This window comes from Berghia stephanieae, unplaced genomic scaffold, assembly GCF_034508935.2.
Source record: "Berghia stephanieae isolate SIO BIC M18660-M18661 unplaced genomic scaffold, UCSD_Bste_1.3 scaffold535, whole genome shotgun sequence".
Taxonomy (NCBI): Eukaryota; Metazoa; Mollusca; class Gastropoda; order Nudibranchia; family Aeolidiidae; genus Berghia; species Berghia stephanieae.
In genome coordinates, this window is record NW_027626789.1 from 10,001 (window position 1) to 20,102 (window position 10,102).

A 10,102-nucleotide genomic window follows, 5' to 3' on the forward strand; every position below is an offset into this window, starting at 1 on the left:
TATGCCAAGATGAACTTGATGTTTAAACCTTAATTTTTGAGCTCAACTCAGACACTTTGATTGAAATAAATGGTTTATTCGAGTACATTCAGATTTGTTTCTCAAACTTTTAAAAAAAAAAAAAAAAATTCTTCACTCTTATCACTCTGACTTTAAAAAAGAAATTTCTTCCTCTTGTACATTCCGACATAATATCAGATTGATGCGTTGGTACCGACGTGTACCTTATGCAGGTCTGACATCCAAACCCACTTCCGGGCTAGTTTAACATTGTTGTAATGGATAATTTTTTTGAGATTTCCATTACAACAATGAGCCCATAAAGAATTGGGTTATCAGACCTGTAAATTTAGCAATCGGTTGGTAGGTACACACATTTGAAATTCAGTGATAAAACAATAGTTGATGGACAGACAGAAATCGTATGGAAGATAAATATTAGAAGTGACTTGGTGATGAAAATGTGTCAGATTGTATATGATAATATATTTTCAACCCACAACCCAATGTTAAAACAGGAGCAGTAGAAAAAGAATTGTCAATGACTGCCCTTCGCAGAATGTATATTATTTGAGAATGAAATCATTACAATCTGGGTGGGGATCCTGACCTCCCATAGTGGGCAGGGAGGTACATGCTGTGTCTTCTATCCCCCATACCCGTTTTCTAATTGTTTCCTGTCATTGTCTTGGAATGAAATTACTTATTGTCCTGATCCTTGGCTGGGAGGGAAACAGTCGAATGTATGGTTATAGTTTTGGGAGATGATATTTTCTTCTTTGTAAATCATCTCTCTGTTATGCATTGTTTTATGTTTAGTTTACATATTATATTATATGATTAGTAAACATTTGAGTGTATTCCTCTTAGTTGGGACCTGTGCTTGTGTCTGGATGAGACTTTTAGGTGATCTCAAACTAAGTACTTTGATAGTGTGCTCTTGGAATCTATATCTATTTCCTATTTGAACCAATTCCCCTTTGTCTTACCTTTTCTTGGGTGCTTTAATTGTAATTCTAAAACTTTTAACTATCCCATTATCTTCCTTTTTACTGGCGCTGATATGACCTTAATGTGTTGCAAATGCCGTAAAACACTAAAACAAAAACAAAAAAACAAATCATTACAAAGGGTCATCAAACTTGTAGGTATGTTCACGTAAATGAGTTGCTTATTACCCATTGTGTGTTGTGAAAAGAGATTGAAAGAAAAAAAAAGATGTAATTTGTGACACTTCAAAATATTTTTTAATGCATATATATATATATATATCATTCATGTCTTTAGTGACGCCGTAATATCGTTTATTTTAGTTTATTCAAGAAGGTTAACTCTGCCTTATTGCTGAGAGAATATCTACTTCAGATCTCACCCCTTTAAAAAAAATAAAACATGTTTGTTCAAGCAGCAACATACTTTATTTTCAGTGAATATTATATTATTTATATTATACCGTAACTGAAAAATACAATATCTGGCCTTAGTTATAAACAGAAAAGAAAATTTGGTATCATCAGTTCTTTACAAAAGGCTTAACCTGTAAGAACAAAGGAAAACAAAATTGATGCAACCCATAATAAATAAACAAAGAAGAATACTCTGTCCAAGTTTTTGGAAACACAATTTTTGTTAAAATCATAATCATGGAAACAAAGGATGGGCGGAGGGGGGGAGGAATTATTCAGGACTATTCTGAAATTTTTTCCTTCTTATTATTTGTTGTCATTTTATTCCTTCCTCCAGCCAAGGTTAAAAAATCAAAACAATCGAATTACTTACTTAATTAACCCTCTCCTTACCACCTACAGCAAAATCGTCACGTTTGTTATGACACAATAGACATTTTTTATTATTCAAATTTATTTTGTACGTCACAAACTTTGAAGAATGATCTTTGTTTAATTAATAAGAACATACATTTGTTTTGTAGAGAGCTTGTTTCAGTTTTAAAAATCATTTTTTTCTGCTGGGTAAGCCAGCCATTTAGGGAAAATAAAGAAAATCACCGGTAAGGAGAGAGTTAAAGTTATTAGTATTAGTAGAACTGTGAAGGAATGTAATGGATGGGAAATAACTGCGTAATTGTTATTATACCTGTACTAATGATAGAGTTATGTCCCCTTTATTATTACCTTGTCCGGATGGGTGACAGCCCTTGTTAATTATTATGTAATTTTCTGTTGCTTGTTTTTGTTTGTTGTTCTCAATGGCGTTACTGAACATGGTGTGATGACAAAGACACCATGATAACCACGCCTCTCAGGCAGTCGTCATAATGTAAACAACGACAGTGATTGGTGGCCAGAGAGAGAGAGAAAAGGAAGGTCACATCTATAAATATAAAGTGACGAATACAATTCAAAATGGACTGTCAGTCTGACATTGACATTGTTTTTGAAGGAAGTTTTCTCTATTTTAGGTACGATATTTTTTTTCTTCCTTAGACATCGAAGTCCTATTGAAAAAAAAAGTGTGTATATATATATATATATATATATATATATATATATATATATATATATATATATATATATATATATATATATATATATATATATGTATATATATATATATATATATATATATATATATATATATATATTGACATATACACACATACACACACACACACACATACAAAATCAGATATACTTAGATGACATATGTTACAATGTAAAGAATCTTTGCACCATCTGTGTTGATAAAATCATATCATTGAACACGACGCTCGTAACGGGGGTGGGGTGGAAGGGGATTGTATATTGTATGTGTATATATAACTTTATCACGTGCGAGATGTGGAATTTGCCATGGTAATTATCATGTAATGAACCAAAGCTACGTGAACGAAAGATACAATAAACAATCATTAATTTTGCTTTTACATAACGGAAATACAAGCGAATGCAAAAGTGCATAAAATAAACTTCCAAGAACTGTCTGTTATCTTCTTCTTCTTCCAGTGTCATCTCATGGGTTGAGGTCGACTTGAAATGACACGCCAATCTTCCCTAGTGACAGCTTGCTGACTGCATTCGGCTGCCGACAATCCTGTCCATGTCCTCACATCATCTATCCAAGTTCTTGCTGGCCTGCCTCTTCCTCTTTTCCCCTCAACTCTACCCTCAAGAATGTCCTTGTTGACAGTTTGATGGCGTCTTAGGTGTCCAAAATACTTAAGTTTTCTTGTTTTTATTACTTTCATTAGGGTCGGTCTGATATCAAGGATGTCACAGACTTCTTGATTTGTTTTCTTTTCTTTCCAACTGATTTTTCTAAGGCGACGGAAAGTCCACATTTCAAAGGCCTCAATTCTTTTCTCTATTTGTTTGTTCAAGGTCCATGTTTCTGAGCCGTAGAGAAGTGTTGAGTGGACATAACATTTGAGTATTCTTATTCTGTGATGTCCACAGTTTGGGCACAACTAATGAACAATATATCAGGTGACAAACATATAATGATTATGGTGTTCAAAGTGTTGGGCACAACTAATGAACAATATATCAGGTGACAAACATATAATGATTATGGTGTTCAAAGTGTTGGGCACAACTAATGAACAATATATCAGGTGACAAACATATAATGATTATGGTGTTCAAAGTGTTGGGCACAACTAATGAACAATATATCAGGTGACAAACATATAATGATTATGGTGTTCAAAGTGTTGGGCACAACTAATGAACAATATATCAGGTGACAAACATATAATGATTATTGTGTTCAAAGTGTTGGGCACAACTAATGAACAATATATCAGGTGACAAATATATAATGATTATGGTGTTCAAACTTGTTATCACAAGTTACCTATTTGAAAAATAAGATATCATTGAGATTTACTTGCAGAAACTTCCTTTGTAATTTGTTCTGTTTTGAAGTTGTTATTTTAATTTTTTGTTCATTGTATTTTATAATAATCTACGAGTTGTGTGATCGCTTATTGAATGATTTTCGTCCTGTCGCGCTGACATCCATCCCTATGAAATGTCTAGAAATGATTATTCAACAAAGATTTCTACAACAAAGTACACAACAACATCTAGACAAAAACCAGTTTGTTTACAAATCAGGACGTGGGGTGGACGACGCTATATTAGTGTTTTCTCACAACACTTTCAAACACTTAGACACTCCAAAGGGGTATGTCAGAACCCTATTCGTAGACCTTTAGTTTATTTAATTTAAATTTATTTATTATATTTATTTATATATATATTTGAAGATAGACTTTTCGAGTACATTCAACATCATCCAGCCTCACATACTAATCTACTGTCCATGGATTACTCGATTACACTCTGAGTACTAGAAGTCTTGACGGACCGACCACAATTCGTTTCTCTCACGGATGATGAGAACTACAAAGTTGAATCCTCTATCCTTATCACCAACACTGGAGCACCCCAAAGAACTGTTCTTGCTCCAACACTTTTCGTTATATACACAAATGACTGCATAAGCACCACAAGTAATGTGAATATTTTAAAGTATGCCGACGATACCGCCATCCATGCCTTGATAACAACCGGAGATGATGTATTGAATTATTATAACGAAATTAAAGGATTTGTTGAATGGTGTGATAATAACTATCTAGAACTTAATGTAAAGAAAACTAAAGAAATTATATTTGATTTTAGGAAAGATGGTAACATACATGAAAATATAATTATTAAAAACGAAAAGGTAGAGGAGTATAAATATCTCGGTATAATTGTCAATGAAAAATTAGACTGGACAAATCATTCATGCTTAATAAGATGAAGAAAAGATTATTCATGATGAGGAGACTGTACTCCATAAATGTTGACAAAGCAATTTTATCTTTGTTTTATAAATTTTGCATCGTAAGTCTTTTTTTTTTTTTGTTTCTCTGTAGCTGATTGGGGTGGAAATTGTAAAAAATCTGAAGTAATAAAAATAAATAGAATAATAAAGCATGCTAATCGAATGTTAGGAAATGATGGATGGAACAATATTGAAGATTTCCACAAAGATATTGCTAATGTTAAGATTAACAAAATTCAAAGAGACGAGTTCCACCCTCTGTACAACGAAATCAAAATAAGCCACAGGAGTAACAGACTAATACACATGAAAACCAAAAGACAAAGATATTTTAATTCATTTTTACCATGAGCAATACGAAACTTTAGGATGCTTTTTACTACATGACATTTGAAAGATACTATATTCGCTCTAAAATCTATTTATTTATGCATGTTTACATAGTGCTATATCTAAATTATTTATAATTTATTTATACATTCAAATACCATGCTTTATTTTTACTTTTTATCAACTGTATTGGCTATATGCAATCCTTCCCAATTTATTTTCAAAATTCTATTTACATAACAAAACGTATAAAAGTTTGTTTTTATAGTTAGCTTCGTAGTTTCATCAATTAGTTCTCTCCAAAATCTATTTATTTATTAAATTTTTCATTGTGCTATATCTACATTATTTATATATTTATACATTCAAATTTACTTTTTACACCTGGTCTGGCTATGTTCAATCCTTCACCATCTATTTTCAAAATTCTAGTTATATTACAAATCCATTATTACAACTCTACTCTACTTTCATGTCCAATTTTTATAGCATTGCTTGTAACTGCTGTATATTTTATGGATATTCAATTTATTTTATTATATTTGATGTTTATTTTGCTTTGGATGTGAAACATGGTCTCTGACAAAAACACTAGAAAAGAAACTCAGAGCATTTTGAGATGTGGACCTATAGAAGAATTGCAACGGTATCCTGGAAGTAAAAGAAAACAAATCATTAAGTACTCCAAACTTTAGGAATAACATCAACAACGATCATTTGAACTATTAGAAAGAGGATAACCCAATATTTCGGCCACATCAGAAGGCACGACTCACTACAGAAGAACATTGCAGAGGGAAAGATAGAAGGCAAGCGTGGTCGAGGACGAAGAAGGACAAGCTGGCTTGGAAATGTCGCAGCGTACGTAGGAAGCCCCATAAATCAATGTGCGAAACTCGCAGATGAGAGAGAGAGAGCTGGCGAACCATGATCTCCAACGTCGTGTCCGACATGGAACATCGGTAAAGGTAAAGGTAATTTTGCTTTTAATTAGCTACGTATTTTCATCAATTAGTTCATGACAGTGTATAAATCTGTGCGAATATAACGATAAATGATGTGTAACATTTTGATAATTTCCATTCAGGATCAATAAAGTACATCTTATCTCATCCTATCTTATCTTATCTTATCTTATCTTATCTTATTTTCATTATTTTTTTTTGCACTTGCAGAAATAATCAAGCCATTTGAAATCTTGTTTACGTGTAAGATAAATTAAATATCTGAACCAAGTGAGCATGAAACAGTGCCAGACAAATAAAAAAATACAATTTTCATACACATTTTTTGCAGATAGTTATCTTACACTAGAGCCTTAGTTTGATGTTCACATGTAATTGCGGCCATTGTGGTGTCCACGGTGCTGGGCCCATCTAACGAACATAAGAGTATAGGTGATAACGAACAATGATTATGAATGTGTCAGTCCGAAATCAGAGGACTAATTCAAATTAAAATGCTTTGTGTCCACAGTGTTAGACACAACTAATGAACAAGATACCAGGTGACAAACATAATGCAATGAATATGGTGTTCCAAGTGTTGGGCACAACTAATGAACAATATACAAGAAAACAAACATATAATGATTATGGTGTCCACAGTGTTAGACAACTAATGAAAATATACCAGGTGGCAAACATATAATGATTATGGTGTCCACAGTGTTAGACAACTAATGAAAATATACCAGGTGGCAAACATATAATGATTATGGTGTTCAAAGTGTTGGGCACAACTAATGAACAATATATCAGGTGACAAATATATAATGATTATGATGTTCACAGTGTTGGGCACAACTAATGAACAATATATCAGGTGACAAATATATAATGATTATGGTGTTCACAGTGTTGGGCACAACTAATGAACAATATATCAGGTGACAAACATATAATGATTATGGTGTTCAAAGTGTTGGGCACAATTTATGAACAATGTATCAGGTGACAAACATATAATGATTATGGTGTCCACAGTGTGGGCACAACTAATGAACAATATACCAGAAAACAAACATATAATGATTATGGTGGCCACGGTGTTGGGGAAAAAAACTAATGAACAATATACCAGGTGACAAACATATAATGATTATGGTGTCCACACAACAAAGGCAAATTCTACCAGTGACAGACACAATATGATTATGAATTAGTTAATCAGACATCAGGGGAATAAATCAATAAATTAGAAATACAGTGTGTTTCATTAAAAAACAAGCATAGGAAAAAAAAAGAGCTAGAAAGATAAATGATGGCTTGTTCCACTGAAATAAGTCACCACACATGTATGCCTGGAATATTAACACGTTTTTAAAAAAAATACATCCTTAAAATTTGTATAAAATATGTATGTCTGAACAATGAATACGTTTTTCGTATTGCAACAAATGTGACGACTTTCCCTATATTTGGTAAGGAGAGTGTTAAAATCATCATGATAAGAACAAGGAGATTTTGGATTTTTGTAGGTTTAGAAACAAAACTTATCCTCCAGAATGAGAGCATTTGTTTTAAATGGTAGTTTGTAATCTAAGCTTTAACTAAACAGTTGTAAGCATCAATATTTCAATGTGCGGCTATGTGGTCTAGTGGTATGACACTCGCTTTCGGATCGGAAGGTCCTGGGTTCGAGCCTCGCTCGACGCATAGTTGAGTCCTTGGAAAAGACTCTTTACTCACATTCTCTCACCGTACTCAGGTGTAAAATGAGTACCTGGCCGTTAACAGCGTTATCTTTGTCCGAAAAATTGTAATATCGCCTAACAAGCGTCATGTCTCGTCCTACATGTCAAATGTTGCTGTTGAACAGTTGACCAGGGACCTGTTGTAAAGCGCTTTGAGCACGTTAAGTGGATATTGCGCTATATAAAAGCTCAATTTAAAAAAACATTTTTTAGCTCATCCCATCATAAAACCGTGTTGGCCACACATTACATGATTAATATGCATTTTGCAGGCTAATATTGTTTAGGTTTAAGCTTGTAACTATTATTCCAAAAAGAAGACAAGAACTCCAATGATCTAGTGAAGATGCCTCGAAAATGGCCCGGTGTTAATAATAACCATGACACAAACAAAAAGAACTCCCACACCGACCCACTTCCGGAATTCCCATAAAATCGACATTATCCTTTCAATGCTAGAATTTTCCCCTTCAGAAATTACAATTCGTCCTCCCTGCATTTTGTCAACGATAGAAATCAAATCTTGACGTTGTCGTTTCATGAGATCTTGGTCATTAGTGACATTGTCAATCAAAATGCATCGAAAATTGCAGTCTTGTAAAATCTGATTCATAAACCCTTTTTGCTCTTTACACCAATCCTTGAAAGTCAACTTGCTGTCGCTGAAATCACGCTGGAAATTGTCTCCAGACGTCACAACAACAATACCGTGGGTCTTCAGCCAATCTTTCTTTCCTAGAGTATTTTTCAAACTATCAATAATAATGGAGTGACCCTCGTTGAAACGACCACTATACGACAGAACCAAAATAATTGCATTGAAACCTTCTGGAAATCTTTTGCATGCTTGGGCAACAGAGGAAAGCATTAATTTAATTCTTGCCGGGCTATCTTGCAAGATTCCAGGGGTATCAACGACCTTGATAATTCTCTCTCCAACTTGAATTTGCCCCACTTGATAGTTTGGAGTCACCGCGGTCCATCCCCCTCTTATTTCAATGTCGTCTTGACCTGTAATGGTTTTCCATGTCGAACTCAAACCATTACCAGATTTCCCAATTAAAAGTAAATTGATGTCTCCTGGAGCTGCCATAATTCCCTGTCCTTGATGTTGTTTCTGTGGAGTTAATGAGGCACACAAAATAGAAATATCAATGGGGCTTATTTTTCTGAACAATAAAATCAAAACTCAAATAAATATCAATAACAATAACACGACACATTAACAAAACATCAACAAAAACATTAACAACTTAAACTTCAATAAATTTGAAACCCAAACAAGATGCTGGTCAAACCAATAATGTGTACCCACAAATTCCCTATCCCCAAAAGAATGAACATTCGATGAACTGATATGGATGGTATGTACAAAACATTTTGTTACTTTCGTTTACACGAGTGGAATCCTTCAGTTGTGTAACACAATTGCGTATAATACTCAAATGTCATATCTTTGTTTACTTGTATTTATTATATGCTTACAATATCACACAATACGAATAATTGTATATCCTTTCAAAAAAATCTGCAATCCGTCTTCTCACATTTTGCCAGTACTCAGTTGATGCCATTTTTGTGTGAATTTTGTTTTGCAAACTAAGAACAGCTTCGTGAATTTCGTTTGCCGCATTATGTAAAAATGGCGCTCTCTGATTCAATGAGTTCATTTTATTTAACAATGTTTGTAATTCGTTTGCGCCAAAGACTCCATCACTTGTAAACATCTGAACAATTCTTTTGGCATCAGTTCTTAGTCTTTCAGCTCTGATATCGAAAGTTTCCTCATCTCTTATTGCAATCTGAAGTTTGTATCTCAGAACGTCTAAAGCATTCAATCCCTTAATGTATTTGATTACTTTTTCTCTATATCTGATTTCTATATGTCTCCTTTCAACTGGAACGAGACAAATTTCTGGAATATATCGATTACGTGTTCCAAGATTGTCTATGATATTGATCAAATTATGTCTTTGGCTGTCTTTAACGTTGTTATCTGTGGTGACGTTGTCAAAGAGAACGCATCTTTTGTGACAGAGGGCATTTACCCACTGATGATTTGAAGGCAGATCTTCCAGCCAGTCAGCAACATTTCTATCCGGATAATCACGTCTATATGCGTCGCCATGACTCATTGCTATTATCCCATGACTTTCCACAGACTGGTGACCCATAAGACTAACCATGGTGTTTATAGTCCGTTTTTTCTTCATCGTCCAAACGTGCGGTGTAAGGAATTACTATCACTATTGCGTCAAATCCATCAGGGAATTGAACCAATGC

The 10,102-nt window shown here is 33.8% G+C and overlaps 2 protein-coding genes across 2 annotated transcripts; both read right to left on the reverse strand.

The window, feature by feature from the left end:
- Positions 1-5,101: 5,101 nt before the first annotated feature.
- LOC144962007 (uncharacterized) lies at positions 5,102-8,925 on the reverse strand. Its single transcript, XM_078895002.1, has one exon. The coding sequence runs from the start codon at positions 8,910-8,912 to the stop codon at positions 8,157-8,159; it is 756 nt and encodes a 251-aa protein (XP_078751128.1). The 5' UTR covers positions 8,913-8,925; the 3' UTR covers positions 5,102-8,156.
- A 135-nt stretch (positions 8,926-9,060) lies between these two features.
- Positions 9,061-10,102, reverse strand: LOC144962008 (uncharacterized; the record flags this gene model as incomplete). Its single annotated transcript, XM_078895004.1, is given in 1 exon segment — positions 9,061-10,102. A coding segment is annotated over 1 exon segment (732 nt). The 3' UTR covers positions 9,061-9,300.